This window comes from Trichoplusia ni, unplaced genomic scaffold, assembly GCF_003590095.1.
Source record: "Trichoplusia ni isolate ovarian cell line Hi5 unplaced genomic scaffold, tn1 tig00001227, whole genome shotgun sequence".
NCBI classification, from domain to species: Eukaryota; Metazoa; Arthropoda; class Insecta; order Lepidoptera; family Noctuidae; genus Trichoplusia; species Trichoplusia ni.
Genome location: NW_020800102.1, coordinates 144,794 through 162,934, shown reverse-complemented (window position 1 = coordinate 162,934; position 18,141 = coordinate 144,794). Strand labels below are relative to the sequence as shown.

At 39.2% G+C, this 18,141-nt stretch overlaps 1 protein-coding gene across 5 annotated transcripts in view; it reads left to right on the top strand.

The window, feature by feature from the left end:
• The window catches only part of LOC113507246 (spectrin beta chain, non-erythrocytic 1), a 94,681-nt gene that overhangs the window by 15,420 nt on the left and 61,120 nt on the right, over positions 1-18,141 (top strand). For all 5 annotated transcript variants that reach the window (XM_026890125.1, XM_026890121.1, XM_026890126.1 and 2 more), the window contains exons 4-18: positions 2,172-2,339; positions 5,611-5,727; positions 6,275-6,432; positions 7,032-7,147; positions 7,719-7,831; positions 8,420-8,607; positions 9,641-9,779; positions 10,971-11,057; positions 11,795-11,925; positions 12,684-12,906; positions 15,032-15,237; positions 15,647-15,735; positions 16,262-16,415; positions 16,915-17,050; positions 17,854-18,066. In XM_026890125.1, the coding sequence (XP_026745926.1) occupies positions 2,172-2,339; positions 5,611-5,727; positions 6,275-6,432; positions 7,032-7,147; positions 7,719-7,831; positions 8,420-8,607; positions 9,641-9,779; positions 10,971-11,057; positions 11,795-11,925; positions 12,684-12,906; positions 15,032-15,237; positions 15,647-15,735; positions 16,262-16,415; positions 16,915-17,050; positions 17,854-18,066 (2,238 nt within the window). The remainder of the gene's footprint in view (positions 1-2,171; positions 2,340-5,610; positions 5,728-6,274; positions 6,433-7,031; positions 7,148-7,718; positions 7,832-8,419; positions 8,608-9,640; positions 9,780-10,970; positions 11,058-11,794; positions 11,926-12,683; positions 12,907-15,031; positions 15,238-15,646; positions 15,736-16,261; positions 16,416-16,914; positions 17,051-17,853; positions 18,067-18,141) is intronic.

The following is an 18,141-nucleotide window of genomic DNA, read 5'->3' as shown; positions in this document are numbered from 1 at the left end:
AGTATTGAGCATATCATTAAAGAGTAAGGAAGATAAAACCACTTAAGTCTGGTAGTGGGGGCTAGTGACATCACTTGCTAGTAAAAAGCGTACTGGTAAGTGACGTCACACGAGATTCTAAATCACTGTATCTATTTCATTATTTGTTAATGATAGAATAGAAAAAATACGTATCAAATATTTTGGAAATCTGTTTGACTCACTTAACTGATTTGACAAGACAAGGTCACGTCACTTGTCGAAAAGAAATGACTTTCCGTAAATTTAAACCTTTTCATCTACGATATAATATCTCACATCTTTCACACTACGCCATCTAGTCTCAAACTAAGCAAAGCTTGTATTATTAGTACTAGACAAGTGTTAAACATACTTATATATTTCTAAATACATTCAAAACATCAATAAATTACACCCAGACACAGAACAAATGATCATACTCATCACACGATCCTGAGTGGGGATCGAACCCACGACCTCTGTATAGCAGTCAGGGTCACAAACCACTAGACCAACAGGCCATTCGTATTCTATGCAAAATGAACGTGATAACAATTGACAACAAATACAGTACGTTCTCATTTCACACTTGCGATATATTTAAAAGTATGTGTCACCATTAGTAATGTGGTGACCAATATGGGTATAGTGATATCATTATTAGCACATGTACTTGACTGCACAGATAGCCGAGTGGTTGAGGTCACCACGCCAAACACACTGAGCTAGTCGTCGCGGGTTGAATCCCGTTTGTGTGATCCACGAATGCTTGTCCTGAGTCTGGGTGTCTTTGTGCATGTGACTTGAATGTTTGTGAAACCGCCCGCGGTATGTGGATTAAATTACTCACTGCGGGTGTCGATTTTTTTAAACAAGTTATTATTATTGCCCTACGAATTTATTACTCACGCGTATTTATCGGGATCGCCCGACTAGTTTCGGACCCAACCGGAGTCCTAAATCATGAGCTGACGCCGGGCCGACGGGCGATCCCAATAAATGAGGAAACCGTTATTAATTAAGTAATTATGAATCCGCTTCATGAAATTTGAACGAGGGTGCTGCCTGTTGTAACTGGGTTCAGGAGGTCAGATAGTCCTTGTAAAACACTGGTACTTAGCTGCATCCGGTTAGACTGGAAGCTGACCCCAAAAGTCTTGAAAAAGCTAGGCTGATGATGAGAATATCTTTCAAGAATGTCACTATTCCCTAAAATAATGTCCTAAGCATAATCTTATTATTTAATTGAGTAACCAGATGACGTCATCTGAACCCTGTATTTCTTATCAATACTTCTGTAGTTATCAAAACTCTTTGAAGATGCCGTGTAATCATTACTATAATAACTGTCATTATTAAACACTTACTTTTGACCGCGACTCCGTTTATGAAGGTTAAAATGATTACTTCTTAATTCGAATATTATTGATTAAGATGATTTTTAACAGATTGTAATTAGTTAATAACAGAAAAAATTATAAAATGTTGGCTTTAACACGGCTTCGGTAATGGCGTCCCACCGTGGGGCAGCTCACAAGCGCGGTGATCAATGCTCGTTCTCTGTATGAGAGGCCTGCAGTGGGACAGTTACAGGCTGGTGTTATTTTATGAATTAGCTATTAAATAATACTATGATTCTAATATGACCAGTCAAGGCTAGGAATGTTAGATAAATTAATATTGTTTATATTAGATTCAATAATTGGGGTTAATTGATTCGTATACTTATTAATAGTGGCGTCAATCATTATCAAAATTGTTTATAAATAACACTTGATTTACGAGATATTCCTGTGAATATAATATAACTGTGCCCACTGAAATGAAGATAAATATTTTTGACTTGACAGTGAAAGAGGAACAAACATCCATACATACAAACTTTCGCGTTTATAATAGTAGGATAGGCCTCCTTTTCCCACGTTTTTATACACTCACTTGCTTGTTTGTTTGTCGTTCCGGTTGGAATTTTGCAACTCAATTTTGAGACCCATCCCGACAAGCTAGCAGGCTGAAATTTTGAGGGTAGTTTCAAACCCGATAACAATGCACTTTACATCTATAAAAATCGACCTAATTTGATAAAATTTTACATTAATAAACGTGGGTATTTAGATTTTTTTTAAATCTATTAATTTAGTCAAAAAATTTAAGCTATTTTCTCATTTCAGGCCAGAATGGAGGTGGACGATCTGTTCGTCGACCTGGCCGACGGACGCAGGCTCCTGAAGCTGCTGGAGATCATCAGCGGAGAGCGCCTGCCCAGGCCCAACAGTGGGCGGATGCGGGTCCACAAGATTGAGAACGTCAACAAGAGTTTGAGCTTCTTACATACAAAGGTGAGTTTACTTGGTGATAGATGGATGGACAGACCAGAGTTGTGAGTTGTGACCAGAGTTGTGACGCAGTCTTACTATGTGATACTGTGACACAGTAACATGTGTTGTGTTGTCAGATAGACAGTCGCAAGGTAACATGCGGGGCTCAGCTGAATATATAATATTGGACAGCATTCACACAACGCCATCTAGTCTCAAATTAAGCAGAGCTTGTGTTATGAGTACTAGACAACTGATAAACATACTTATATAGTTCTAAATACATACATATTATAGATAAATTACACCCAGACACAGAACAAATGATCGTGCTCATCGCACAAATATTTGTCCTGGGTGGGAATCGAACCCACGACCTCCTGTATAGCAGTCAGGGTCACTAACCACTAGACCTGTTGGTCTAGTCAAATTTTAGGCAAGAATTTGATATCTAAACGTTCATTCACAAATTCTTAGAAATAACTCCATTTGACCTTGATAATACTTTGATAAGTGAGATATCTTATAAAAAAAATAGAATTACAGAGGATTAATTTATTGTCAGTAATTATGAAAATACCTCAAATATCTTTAATCGAATTTAGACTGATTATAATTAATACACCAAGCAGGCTAGTAAAAGTATTAAAAAGCTGCCAAGTGCTAGTCAGATTTGTGATGCTGATGGTTCCGTACAAATAGGTTAAAAAATTACGTGCATCGCATTGCCGTACACCGACACAAAAACGCGGATGACGTAGCACGGCGGTTCAGGTTTAGTCAGTAAGAGTCTGACACTACCCGTTTCTTCCCCCGAGGGAGTGGGTGTCCATGAGGATTCCCCCGCTTTAACAAAAAAAGGCTAAAGAATTACAATAATTAATAGTTTAAAAAACAAAAAGGTACGTTTATATCCATACTAGCTGTTTCCCGCGACTTCGTCCACGTAGTTAAAAGATCGGAAGCCCTCAAAGATGAATAATTTTCACAAAAATATTTTTTCAATTCGAACCAGTAGTTCTTGAGATTAGCGCGGTCAAACAAACAAACTCTTCAGCTTTATAATATTAGTTTAGATAATGGGGGATGGATTTCAAACAGCCAGTCCGCCATCTTGGGGAGGCCGACATATTGGATTTGTAATGACGTCTCTTAGCTAGTCAAGTATTGTCATCAGAACTCAGAGAGTGTGCAAAATTACATGCTAGTCAAAGACAGAGAAGTGAATCAAATTAGGATTTCAAGGTTTTCTTAAATCGTTACCAAAGATGCTTAATAAAAACGTGTTAAAAAATGGTCGCCCTTCAAATTCAAAGCTTAACGGTTTTTAATTATACTAATGTACTGTACAATTTATCCCGGCATTCCCACGGAAACGGTAATCACCGCGTTTTAAACTAAAGTCCACGCGGACGGAGTCGCGGGCAACAGCTAGTCCCTAATAATCCCTACTAATATTATAAATGCGAAAGTAACTCTGTCTGTCTACCTGTCTGTTACGCTTTCACGTCTAAACCACTGAATTGATTGTAATGAAATTTGGTTCAGAGACAGAGGTGACCTTAAAAAAAACATAGGATAGTTCTTATCCCGGACTTTTGAAGAGTTCTCTTGGAAACGCGATACAACCGATCTAAACGCGGACGAAGCCGTGGGCAACAGCTAGTACATTATAATTTGATTGCAAAGAAATCGAATGAACCCACATACTTAGAGTGGGGAAGCCATTTAAAATACTGCAGGGCTTCTTGCAAACCCGAGCGTGTTTACAATTCTATGTGAGTCTATGGTATCATGCAAATTGTCAGCTGTCTTTATGCTTCAACTTGATAAGTACATTATCAAAAGGATATTAATTGACTAAATCCAATAATATAAATCTGTCTAGTTCTTCAGAACTTTCACACAACGCCATCTAGCCTCAAACTAAGCAAAGCTTGTATTACGAGTACTAGAGAACTGATAAACATACTTATATATTTCTAAATACATACATAATATAGATGAATTACACTCAGACACAGAACAAATTATCGTGCTCATTGCACAAACATTTGTCCTGGGTGGGAATCAAGCCCACGACCTCGTATTACATTCAGGGCCACTAACCACTAGATCAACAGGACACAAATATTGAAAACGTATTTTATTTCTATCACAAACTAGCTGTTGCCCGCGACTTCGTCCCCGTGGGTAGAAGATATAAGTTATGATTTATACCTGCCCTGTTTTTTTCACATTTTCCATTGTATCTTTGCTCCTATTAGTCGCAGCGTGATGGTTTATAGCCTAAAGCCTTCCTCGATAAATGGTCTATTCAACACAAAAAGAATTTTTCAATTTGGACCAGTAGTTCCTGAGATTAGCGCGTTCAAACAAACAAACTCTTCAACTTTATATATTAGCACATAGATTTAAATATGTTTGCGTATTAAATGCATTTACTTTTCAAAACTAAATGATTAATACGGAAGTTTTCAAATAATTTATCTTTTACATCTATAACATTTATAAAATTGTAGCAAACAGTGTCGACTTATTATCAGATAAGATAATATACTGACATTGGGAGCAAGTCATGTAACACCTAGTTTGAGTTATTTGACAGTATTAATAATATTGACCTTCCAAGCTGTGGCGAAAATGATCCCAGGGCAACATCAAATCGGGATAAAAACTATCCTATATCTTAATCCTGGTTATAAACTATATGTGTACCAAGTTTCGTCTAAATCCGTTCAGTGGTTTTTGCGTGAAAGAGGAACAAACATCCATACATACAAACTTTCGCGTTTATAATATTAGTAGGATAGTAGGACTTATTTCTCTCTTAAGGTCATCATCGGCCTAGCCTTTTCCCAACTATGTTGGGGTCGGCTACCAGTCTAACCGGTTTCAGCTAAGTACCAGTGTTTTACAAGGAGTGACTGCCTATCTGACCTCCTCAACCCAGTTACCTGGGCAACACGATACTCTTTGGTTAGACTGGTTGTCAGACTTTTCAAGCTTCTGACTACCTGTAACGACTATCAAAGATGTAGAAATAACAGCCGGGACCCACAATTTAACGTGCCTTCCGAAACACGGAGGAACTCGTTATGACAAAGATGGTCACCCATCTACGGACCAACCGCGTCAAACATAGCTTAACCTGTGATCGCATCACTTATGCGGTTATAGCTTAGCCACGAGCTCCTTAAGGTCGTACTGTTAAAATTTGGCTGGTTTTCAAAAATAAACCAGTATAAATGTGCATTTTATATTTATCTAACAATGTTTCTGTTGCCTACAGGTCCGTCTGGAGTCTATAGGAGCTGAGGACATCGTGGACGGCAACCCTCGCCTCATCCTCGGTCTCATATGGACCATCATTCTGAGGTTCCAGATTCAAGAGATTGAGATTGATGTGGTGAGTATAATTGTATACAAGCTGTCACCCGCGGGTCTGCCCGCTATAAATCGGAAATGAAATGAAATCATTTATACTGCAAATATGATATATCATCACTAAGAACGCTGGAGTCGACATTTCCTGTCTGACTACCATGAGAAGGAATGTCGAAACAAACTCAGGGGTCGCGGTCTTTTTTGAAGTCCAAAATAGTTTTTTCATAATGTTTCGGAGTTTGAAACAAGCATTTTGGGGGGGGGGAGGGGATGAGAGAAAGACTGCACCGGAATTGAGTAAAGAAGACATAATTAAATGTTTTTTTCTATTCTATACCATTATGTAATTCTATGATAACTAGAAGCATTGTTTTTGACGTATTCTCGTTGCCGAGGTCCTCCGCTACTAAAGTGATGGCCAGAAATTGCGAAATATAGAGAGCTCTGGGGACTTTAGCCCCGCAGTGGGATCTAAAAACACTATCTACATATATAAAAGTGAATTAAACAAAACACCATTCAAAATTATTTATTATTAATTAAATTAATTTTATTTATTTTGCTCCCAGGATGAAGAGAATGAATCATCAGAAAAGAAGTCGGCTAAGGATGCTCTCCTGCTGTGGTGTCAGCGCAAGACCAGCGGCTACCACGGGGTCCACATCCACAACTTCACCGACTCCTGGCGATCTGGACTCGGGTTCAATGCGCTCATACATGCTCACAGGTAACTTATATTTCCACATCATCATTGTAATCATCAGTCCATATTACAAAGGCCTCACCAATTACATGTCAGAAGCTGGATGCGAGCAGCCGAAGATAGATTTCGATGGCAATTGGGGAGGCCTAATTTATATTTGAGAAGATAAGATTAAAAAAACAGATAAAAAATTATTTTAAAAACTTGAACGGGTGAAGCTATTTTTGACAAACTTGCACTTCTGTCATAATTCACTTATTTTTGGGCCTTTTGTGGTTGGAACGTTCAGCAAAGCGTTTGGTCGACTCTACCCATGATCAGTGTATTTTGCTCAAAAAATTAGCATTGGCACTCAGCATAGCAATGCTGCCAGCCTCCTGTAAATAATGTAAATTATTGTATTCATAGTAAGTGTTATATAGTTTTAAGTTGTAAACATTAGATATTGTTACCAATAAATTATTCATTTATTTATCACATTATAAAAAAATAATCGCTCAATCTGTTCGGGAGCAACAGAAAGACAGATAGACACGTCAAACTTATAACATCCCTCTTAGCATAGGCGGCAAGCGACTTTTACCTATTTCAAAATACATAATGATGTAATATTTTGTCTCCAGACCGGACCTGTTCCGTTGGTCGGAGCTGCCCGCTGCAGACCACGTGGAAACCCTCAACCACGCCTTCGACGTTGCCCACAAGCACCTCGGCATCCCGCGCCTGCTGGACGCTGAGGGTAAGGACCTTTTCTATATCTTTACGCATACGCATTTTTTCTTTTAACTCATAAACAAAATATGATGGGTACAGTGACTTAAAATCTCGTGTTACGTTTCTTACCAGTACAAATTTCTAGCAAGTGCAATTCACACAACTATTCCACAATTTTCGCACAACGCCATCTAGTCTCAAACTAAGCAAAGCTTATATTATGAGTACTAGACAAGTGATAAACATACTTATATGTTTATAAATACACACATAATGAGATGACGGCCGATAGGAAGGTATGGAAGAAGATGACATGTTGCACCGACCCCAAATAAAATAATTGGGATAAGGGCAGGGGAATGATGATGACACATAATATAGACAAATTACACCCAGACACAGAACAAATGATCGTGCTCATCACACTAACTTATCCTGGTCGAAAATCGAGCCACTAGACCCATTAGCCCGGATACAGAACAAATGATCATGTTCATCACACAAACATTTGTCCTGGGTGGGAATTGAATCCACGACCTCCATTAATCACCAATCAGATTCAATATTAATTCATATAAAACCTTGTTTCCATGCAGATGTTGATACCAGCCGACCAGATGAGAAGTCGGTGATGACGTACGTGGCGTCCTACTACCACACCTTCGCGAGGATGAAGAACGAACAGAAGAGCGGCAGGAGGATCGCTAACGTGAGTACTGTTACACAGTAAAGTACAGAAAATATGTTAATGATTAGTAAATTAAAAGAATCTAAAAACCCACTTTTTTAAATGTCACTCCATTAAAATTTTATCAAAATCGATCCAACCGTTTTTATAGTTGTAAATTGCAATCATCGGGTTTGAAGCTACCCTAAAAATGACAGCCTGCTAGCTTATCGGGAAGTGCCCCAAGATTGAGTTACAAAAATAAAAAGAAAAGTGAGTGTATAAAAACGTGGGAACATTGATTGTTTATAGTAAAATATATGTAGCTGTCCCAGCAAATGTTGTTTTTTTAGTTCTAGAGACAAAAAATAGGTCCATGAAAAATAGATGTCCTGTTCTCAGACCTACCAATTATGTATACAACATACGAATCGGTCGAGCCATTTTGGAGATACCGTTCCTCTTTCCAATAAGAAAATTACTAAATCTCATTAGTTTTATTTACCAAACAACGAAACCATATTATTAGATATCTCTTATCAAACTAAAACTAACATACTAATTAGTTCAAATAAAAGTACACTTAAAATGAATATCATTCAAATTTTGACTCAAAATCTTCTAACACAGATCATCGGTCAAATGATGGATTGCGATGACCGCAAAGGCGAGTACAGCAAGTTGTTCAGCGCGCTTCTGGAGTGGATTCTGTTGAAGATACAGGAGCTGAACGGTCGCGACCTTCCCAACTCGCTAGACGGCATCCAACGGCTACTACTGGCTTTTAAACAATATAGGACGGTTGAGAAACCACCTAAGTGAGTAGAATATACTAGCTGGTGCCCGCGACTTCGTCCCCGTGGGTAGAAGATATAAGTTATTATTTATACCTGCCCTGTTTTTTTCACATTTTCCATTGTATCTTCGCTCCTATAAGTCGCAGCGTGATGGTTTATAGCCTAAAACCTTCCTCGATGAATGGTCTATTCAAACCAAAAGAATTTTTCAATTTGGATCAGTAGTTCCTGAGATTAACGCGTTCAAACAAACAAACAAACTCTTCAGCTTTATATATTAGTATAGATTAGTTTAGCTGCAAGGGTAGCAGAGTGGCTGAGGTCACCACGCCAAACCAACTGCGCGACGTGTTAGTTCGATCCCCGTAGGACAAGTGTTTGTGTGATCCACGAATGCTTGTCCTGAGTCTGGGTGTCTTTGTGCGTGTGACTTGAATCTTATTGAAACCCCTCGCGATGTAAGGATTTAAATCCTTACTGCGGGAGTCGTTTTTTTTCTCAGATAATACTGGTCCCATTTGAATATTCTTCCAGTATTAGGTTGCCCATTTATTGAGGATGGATTTATGACAGATAGTTATACCAACATGCTATTCTTAATATCAACAGTACAGTAAGAAAATATGTTACAAGGACAGCGATAAGTAACTTATACACTGACAGTGCTGGCGTTAGGGGGGGGGGATGGGGCGATGGCCCAGGACGACAAATTCTGGGGGGCGCCAAAGTCTGAAGTTGGAGTCTCTTGCCTCTCCTGGCGCAAACCCTCAGAACTGTGCTCTACGCTAGAGGTGGAATACTTCCACCGCCAAACGTAACGCTAAAGGAAAGATGAAATTCTTAATATAATTTTACTTGGGATCAGCAAAAAACTAACACTTGATATTGCTACCCTCAAGTGGGCGCCACGATATAAACCATAGTTACATCGTCCCGCTCAACAGTTAGTCAATTATATAATTTTTAAGCGACTTAAAGAAGTTCTCAGTTTGTATGTATGTATGTTTGTCCGCCATTATCTCGCGTTTGGCTGAAGCAATTTGTATTCTTCTAGATACAAGGAACGTTCAGAGATCGAAGCTCTATACTTCGACATCAACACCATGCAGAAGAGCCTCACAGGTGAAGCCTGGAGCCCGCTGGAGGGGCAGCTGCCGCAGGACCTGGAGAGGGCCTGGCAGCAGCTGGAACAGGTACCATGAGAATATAATAGAATAGGAGCATAGTCTGCTAAACGAGCGATAGCTTCAATAGGAGACTGACCGACAGACAGACACTTTAGATTTTAATCTTTCTTCTTCTTTCATCATATATAAAAATAAATTGCTGTTTGTTAGTCTCGGTAAAACTCGAGAACGGCTGAACTGATTTGGCTTATCTTGGTCTTAAAATATTCGTAGCACCCTTGGAAGGTTTAAACGACGAAGAAATATGAAAAAGTTGCGAAAAAAAAACATCTGCATTGTTATCATCGACTGTTAGGCGGAACGTAGTTCGCCGGGACAGCTAGTATTGTATAAATAAATTGTTTGACGTTCATGTGCCATATACTGTGTGTGACATATGACTGTGTGTATATACTGTGTGTGAGTGTGAAGGGAGTTTTTTACATAGAGAAATCGTGAATTACAAATGCTAATCGTTATTCAATTAGTCTTTTACTAGTAGGTCTCAAATGTTATTGGAATTATCGGTCATATCCTGACCGAAGCAACATAGAAATGTGATGATTTTTATTCTTTGTTTTATACACCGTGATTTTTTAGTCGTCTTACAAAAGCGCCCCATTTCATGTATCCGACGTAAAGTACCCCTAGGCACAATTTTTTTTTTTATCATCAACTAAGATAATAATTACGAAGAAAAATTAAACAAGAGAAATCTGAAATATGCTCTTAAAAATGATAAAAACGCCGCCGCCCGCGCCCCTCACCATTGTTACAAGGCTCGGACCGCGCTCGCAACAGAGCTGTGTTTCTAAAAATCTACAAATTGCATCATAATATTGAATTAAAATGGCATTTTAAATTTATTCAAATCTCATAAATACCTATTTTTTATCATGAACGTGTTCTAGTCATTGGATACATGAACTGGGCTGCTTTTGTAAGACGACTTAAAAATCACAGTGTATAAATGAATGGTGGTTAAATAGTGTTCGCAGGATGTTTTTTTTACCTTAGAAGTTATTTATTATTTTGTATTTGCCCAAAGGAATGAATATCTCAGAAGTTAAATCTCAAAAATTAAACTTTATCCAAAAAATCAGACTCTTTTTGAAGTTAGTTTCATTTCCCCCTTTAAAAATATTTCTTTTCCACACTTACCTTGTAAAGTTCATGTATTTTTCTACAATAAGTGTGCATTCATTCCTCATTTAACAGGCGGAGCATGCTCGTGAGATCGCATTGAGAACAGAATTGCTAAGACAACAACGATTGGAACAACTCAACTACAAATTTAACACAAAAGTGAGTACTCTATCAATAAACTTAGTTTAAAAACATGTATGTTAAGTATCGGCTAATAGGGACATTGTTTTCCAATGCAGTACCGACAGTTTGAAAGTCAGATCGAAAATATAATCAGTGTCTCTATTCTGTTCTAAAATGTACATTGTTAATTATACTTTAGCTGGGGGGTTGTAATACAGACACAATTTTGGACCCTGTCGAGCACAGAATAGCATAATTGAGGGACAGGCTAGTTATAACAACGTGTTATACAGCGTAAATGCAAAATTTTACTGCATTCGGTTATAGAAGCAGACCCCAACATAGTCCGAAATAGATTGGACAGATGACGAAATACAAATTTAAAACTACTTGTCATAATGTGTTAACTTTTTCAATTAGTGCTGCCTTACATAATAGCAGCTTATATACGTCCCACTGCTGGGCACGGACCCCGAATAAGGATTTTTTGAGTATACATACACCACGCCAGCTCACTGCGGACGATTTCAGATTCCAATACATATTTGTAATCCAGGTTTCCTCACGATGTTTTCCTTCCCATTTAGTCAGCGGTGTCTTTGAATAATTAAGAAAAGACATATATATCTGTTCGAAAAGCTCACATTGTCACTTTGCCTGCGTTGAAATTGAACCTGCAGCTTGCACTTACAAGTCTATTCATGAAACCGCAAGACCAACACGACATTTTGCCTTGCTTTGCAAACATAATACATGATCCCTCTTTTTTTCAGTCGGTTCTCCGTAAGGGCTACTTAAAGGAGATGATCCAAGTCCTCTCGGACCCTCGGTACGGCTCCAACCTGGCTCAAGTTGATGCCACCGTCAAGAAACATGAGGCTATATCCGCTGACATCCTAGCCAGGTGAATATTTATATAATGAGTTAGTTATTTTAATTAAAGCTATAGGAGAACAGGCATCTATCAGTTGTCTCAACTGCCTGCCTGCTTATAAAATAATAAATAAATAAATAATTCTTCTTTAATTTAATTCTTCTTGAAATAAAACTACATTTACGGCTTTTATCGCGGTTTAATTTTAGATTTTAGTCTGGCTGTGACCATGATACCTGCAAAGGTGTCGAAACGTCGGGAACTAAAATATACAATTTCAATGTCTAACGTTCGCGTAAACCTTAGAAACTATATTGACGACCTCCGTGGTCGAGTGGCGTACGCACCGGTTTCAAGGTGTCGCCAGCTCTGAGGTCCCGGGTTCGATCCCCGGTCGGGTCAATGTAAAAATTCACATTTCTACATTGTTTCGGGTCTGGGTGTTTGTGGTACCTTCGTTGTATCTGAATTCCATAACACAAGTGCTTTAGTAACTTACTTTGGGTTCAGAACAATGTATGTGATGTTGTCCGCATTTATTATTATTTATTTATTTATATTAATTCTTCTTCTTTAAAAAAAAGCTGTTTACTCACGCGTATGTATCGGGATCGCCCGACTAGTTTCGGACCCAACCGGAGTCCTTAATCATGACCCGACGCGGCGGGATCGGGATCATCATAGTTGGGAAGATATGAAATATGTTAGATATATTTTCCTCGTGTTTTTTAATTTTCGGGCTTGTTTTATTATTTTTTTAAAGTGTATTATATTAATTTAACTTCTAGAACGGAACGCTTCGAAGACCTATCGGCGATGGCAGCAGAACTGGTCCGGGAGAAGTACCACGGGGCTGAGGCCGTGTCCCGCACGGAGCAGGCGGTGCTGGCGCGCTGGCGCGAGCTGCTCGACCTGCTGGAGCGGCATCGCAGCTCGCTCAGCAAGCTGGCGCATCTGATGGCGCTGCTGCGGGAGGCGGACACCGTGGGGCAGACGCTCGTGGAGATGAAGGTGGGTTAAACTGGGTGTTGATGTCTTTATCACAGGGACCGGACAACCCCACTTTAGAGTTAAGCCGTTTGACAGGGTAACCCGTACACGGGGTAACTCATATCGCAGTGTTACCTTTTGTTCGAGTTACATCCTCGAAACCCAGCGAAATGGTTAACACCTTCATTATGGTAACCACGTGAAGGGGTTAACCCCTTCAATAACTTAACCCTTTGAAGTGGTTACCTTCACGAAAGGCTTTTATTCGTGTTACCCTGAATTACCCACTAAACTTGAGCTGCATACTTGCACCCTAGCGGCCCCTCATTGCTTTACTAAGACTACAGCTGATTTTCTTCTATCGCCGACGCGTCGCGACTCTCGGACAAACTACCTACGCGCGAAACGTCATATAGGTAACTAGCTGTTGCCCGCGACTTCGTCCGCGTGGTTAGAAGATATAAGTTAGGAATTTTTGAACGAAAGCCCTCGAAGATTAATATTTTTCCCCGTATTTGCCACATTTTCCATTAAATCTTCGCTCCTATTAGTTGCAGCGTAATTTTATATACCTAGCCTAAAACCTTCCTCGATTATTGGTCTATTGAACACAAAATGAGATCAAATTTTTTAGATGAAATTATTTATAATAATTTAAAAAAAAATCGAATACAAGTTTTTTTCATTTTTTGCATTTTCTGAGAAGATTTGACGGGTGAATTTTAAGAATGAATTTTTAGATTTGAAAATTAGTGTTTTTTTATATTAATTCAAAATAAGGTGAAAAAATAAATATTTTTAATCAAATAAATTACAGCGTATTTGGGACACAAAAAAGTAAGTTTTCACCAAATTTCGTTACAAAAATAAATTTTTGTAAAAGATAAAAATAAAAAACCACAATCTTGGTTTTTTAGATTTTTCACATAAATTTTGAGGTTATGTGAAAAAAATGTAAACACAAAAGTTTTAGATCTTTTCTTTTAGAACTTTGCCATTTGACTTTTTTCGATACGAATTTTAGTTTTGCCGGAAATCGATAAAAACCGTTTTTTACTCTTCAAACGTCACTCCCACCCCCTTCCCGACCTCAGATCACCCGTAAATTATTTTTCCTTTTATTTTTATAATATTCCCCTCCTTTTCTAATGGGTTTCATCCTACTATTTTATTTTTTGGTTTTAAAAATTATCGACCCTGGTCTACAAGTATAGACACGAAAAATATATATCACAACGTTTGAAAAGTGCGACAAGCAAAATTAAACTGTAAGATCATATCCACAATGATTTTTATTCCATGTTTACAAGTCGCTCGGTAAATGCAACAATGGCGCCGCTGGGCGGTAAGATGTCACGTGCGCTCGTGGTTATACTATTTTCAAACTAATGTCTATGATAAAGAGTGCATATTGCATTGTCTTAGGTTGGAGTGGGTTACCCTGTTACAGTGTTACAGGGTAGTAAAGGGTAACCTGTTCGGAACAGGGTTACAGTAATCCGTTCGAAGGTGTAACATATGTCATAGGGTTTTTTCTTGAAGCGCTTAAAAAAACCCCTTCAAAAACCCTTTCAATGAGTATCCGGCCGGTCCCTGCTTTATCACCTTCAAAATTCATACGTATAACAAAAATTGGAGATGTAAAAATGTATTGAGAGGCCAATATCCAGCTGTGGACAGCTAGAGGCTGATGATGAGATAATGATGATGATGATGATGGTAGCAAAAAACAAGGGTGCTGTGAGTTCCGGTTTTTTCATAAATTTATTTGTCAATCGATAATTCAATATTTTATTATTCAAGATAGCTACTAAGTCGCTTTTTTTGTACGTGAAATGAAGGCACAACGTTGCTTTGTAGTTGGGTGATAAATTAGCTATGTGCGACGTGTCGCTGTTTCGACACTCGCGTAGGACAAGCGTTTGTGTGATCCGCGAACGCTTGTCCTGAGTCTGTAGTAGCGTCTGAGTGTATGTCTGAATGTTTTCCCTTTTCACGCAAAAACCACTGAATGGATTTAGAAGAAACTTGGTACACAAATTTTTTACACCCATTTTATGTTCCCGTGGGATCGTTTTCTATTTGAATAGCCGGACAGAATCGGCGTGGTTACAGCTAATTAACTAATGATTTTCTTTCTCCCTAGGCCCAATTCCAATCTGAAGACGTCGGCCGCCACCTGGTGGATGTGGAGCGTCTGCTGCAGGCTCACGCCCTGCAGGAGTTGCAGCTGGGCGCCGTGCACGACAGCATCCGGCGGCTGCTGCGGCAGGGAGCCGCCGCTGAGGGGGGGGCACAGCCCAAGCAGCAGCTTGAGGGGCAGCTGGAGATGCTGGAGCATGACTATGATAGGTAAGGATCGTAAGAGTGGAAGAATCTCCTGCGAGCCTTAAGGTATAATAGGATTGCGTCAATATCAAGGATATATTAACAGGCCTATGGTCTAGTGGATAGTAGCCCTGACTGCTATAGCAGAGGTCGTGATTTCGATACTTTATAAAGATTTGGTCTACGTGTACCGGGCGTTTCAACCCCAAACAGCTTAAAAATATAATTTCCTATAAAGTGACTATATTTTTGCAGTTTTAGAATTTCATTTCATAGAAAAATTGGTGTGAGAATGGGATATAGAAATCTGACTTTCAAAGGGACTTTTGTGAGGTCAAATTCTATTGGACAGCACCTAATTACGCCCATCTTCCACCGTACCATCTGCACATCCTCTACCATGTTTATAAATAAATAATTCTGCTCCATACAGCTTGGTGGCCGCCGCGAAGGACCGTAAGGCAAGACTGGAAGACGCGAGGAACTTGTACCAGTTCTTGGAGGATCACGATGAGGAAGAAGGTATGACAATATTATTGTGTTATTGTTTTTTGACTTCATGAAAAAGGCAAAAATACTTAACTAATCTTATTTAAATTATTTAACTGATCAAAAAATGAATGGAAAAAAAAATGTTTTTTGATCCCCATCGCTGAAAGAAGTGTGTTTAAAGATTGATGATTGTGTCTGGTTGCACCCGGAGCGAAAGATTTTATTGTCAGGCGTTTATTAATTTTTGATTTTATTATGAAATAACCTTTGCCCGCGACTCCTTTTAGGTTCCCGTTTCCGTTGCAATGCCAGGATAAAATATACCCTTGAAATCCCTCCATTAAATTATTTTTATTAGTGTCAAAACTTTTTGTAAATTTTAACAATATACAAAAAAAAATTAGCCCAATCGGTTTAATCGTTCTCAAGTTTTAGCGAGATTAACGAACAGCGAGGGATTCTTATATTTTAATTCAGTTAGGCTGGAAGCCGACCCTAACATAGTTGGGAAAAGGCTAGGATGATGATGATGCTATGAATACCATACTTATATCAGGCTGGGTGACCGAGAAGCAGCGTATCTGCCGCACGGAGGTGGCCGCCAAGGAGTTGCGCGCGGTCCTGGCGCTGCGGCAGAAGCACACCGCCCTGCTGCACGAGCTGCGGGCCAGGGAGCAGCTCGCACAGCCGCACAGGGCCAAGGGACAGGGGTAAGGGACACTACATAATCTATATAAAAAAAAGGAATATCAAAATCCATTGATTCAAGATAGATTAGAAAAGACTGCACGGATAGCCGAGTGGTTGAGGTCACCGCACCAAATGCGCGACGTGTCGCAGGTTCGTTCCCCGTTTATGTGATCCACAATTTTCCTAAAATAAATTATAAACAAATCGCCTCTTCTTTCAAAATGCCGATTTTTTTTATTTTCTCCAAGGCCAAGGATTTTTTTTAAGCATCAAAACCATCGCCTGTTCATTGATAAACTTATTTTATTAATGCATTTCAAAAATTACTTTTAAATATACTTATATTGATGACGTTTTAATTTACACACGCAAACAACTTGGTTTTCTATCAGTAAAAATATATCATAATAAATCAAAATTGATTTTAGTTGTTCTTGAGATCACTCCCTACATCTTTACAAACTCACAAACTTTATCTCTTTATATTAGTATAGATTGTAATATTTATCTCCTTTTCAGCCTAATCGATGCGAAACACCCGAAGAGCGCTGAAATAGAGCGTCGTCTAACATCTCTGAACAAGCAGTGGGCGATACTGCGGGAGCTGGCTGCGGCCCGCGAGAAGCAGCTAGCTGATGCCGCTGAAGCCCACCAGGTAAACCCACTGCTGGGCAAAAGTCATAAGTAGTCGATGATAAAAGAGTTGTGTGGAGGTATAAGGATAATTCGTTTAACTAGGGATCAACTATGTTGTAGAATAAAAAAGTGTGTTCAATTACGTGTAATTAAATTAAAATAAATTAATATGTTTGTAGCTATGTATCGCCCAGTGTAGCCAGACTAAGATTTTGGAATGTTCACCCTTAAAAGCTACCCTATCGCTAAAAAAATACCCAATTACTATTCTATATCTACCACGCCAAATCCACAGTGCGTGTCGTCTCGCGGGTTCAATCCCCGCGTACTTCCACGAATACTTGTTCTGAGTCTAGGTGTCAATGTGCATGTAATTTGTATGTTCGTAAAATCTCTTGCGACGCAAAAATTTAATACATTACTGCGGGAGTCGTTTGTTAAAAAAAAATTGTCATTTAAATTGTCTAAAACTGAAGTGGATCTTTCTGAACCCGTTTTCTCTATCTACTGCTGAAGTTAATTCAAAAACTATACCTTGTATATTGAAATAAAACTACTTTTACGAATCTTATCTCGGTTCAATTTTAGATTTCACGAGGTGCGGTACGGATTTTACGAGATGGTCACGGGCAGCCTTAAAAATTCGTAAAAGTACTTTTATTTTAATGTCTTCGCATAAAGTGTCCTTTTGTTTCTTTCGATCCTTACCCTACCATTTACGTAAAAATCTACGTAACATACATGCCTTTACAAGCATTCGTGGAAACTCGCGATACATCGCACACAGTGGGCTTACGTGGTTACACTATATTCCTTGTACAGTTCTACGGCGACGCGAACGAATCCGAGTCCTGGATGAAGGAGAAGCGTCCGCTAGTCGCGACGTCCGACTGCGGGCTGGACGCGCCGGCGGCGGGCGCGCTGCTGGCGCGACACCGCGACACGCACGAGCAGGTGCGCGCCTACAGCGCGGAGCTGGCCAGCCTCGCCGCGCACGCGGACAGGCTCACGCAGGCAGGGATCACCTCGTTACAGGTACGTGTACAGGATACATCAATGAATCAATCAATTATTAGTATATGTGGTATGTGGTACCTTCGTTGTATCTGA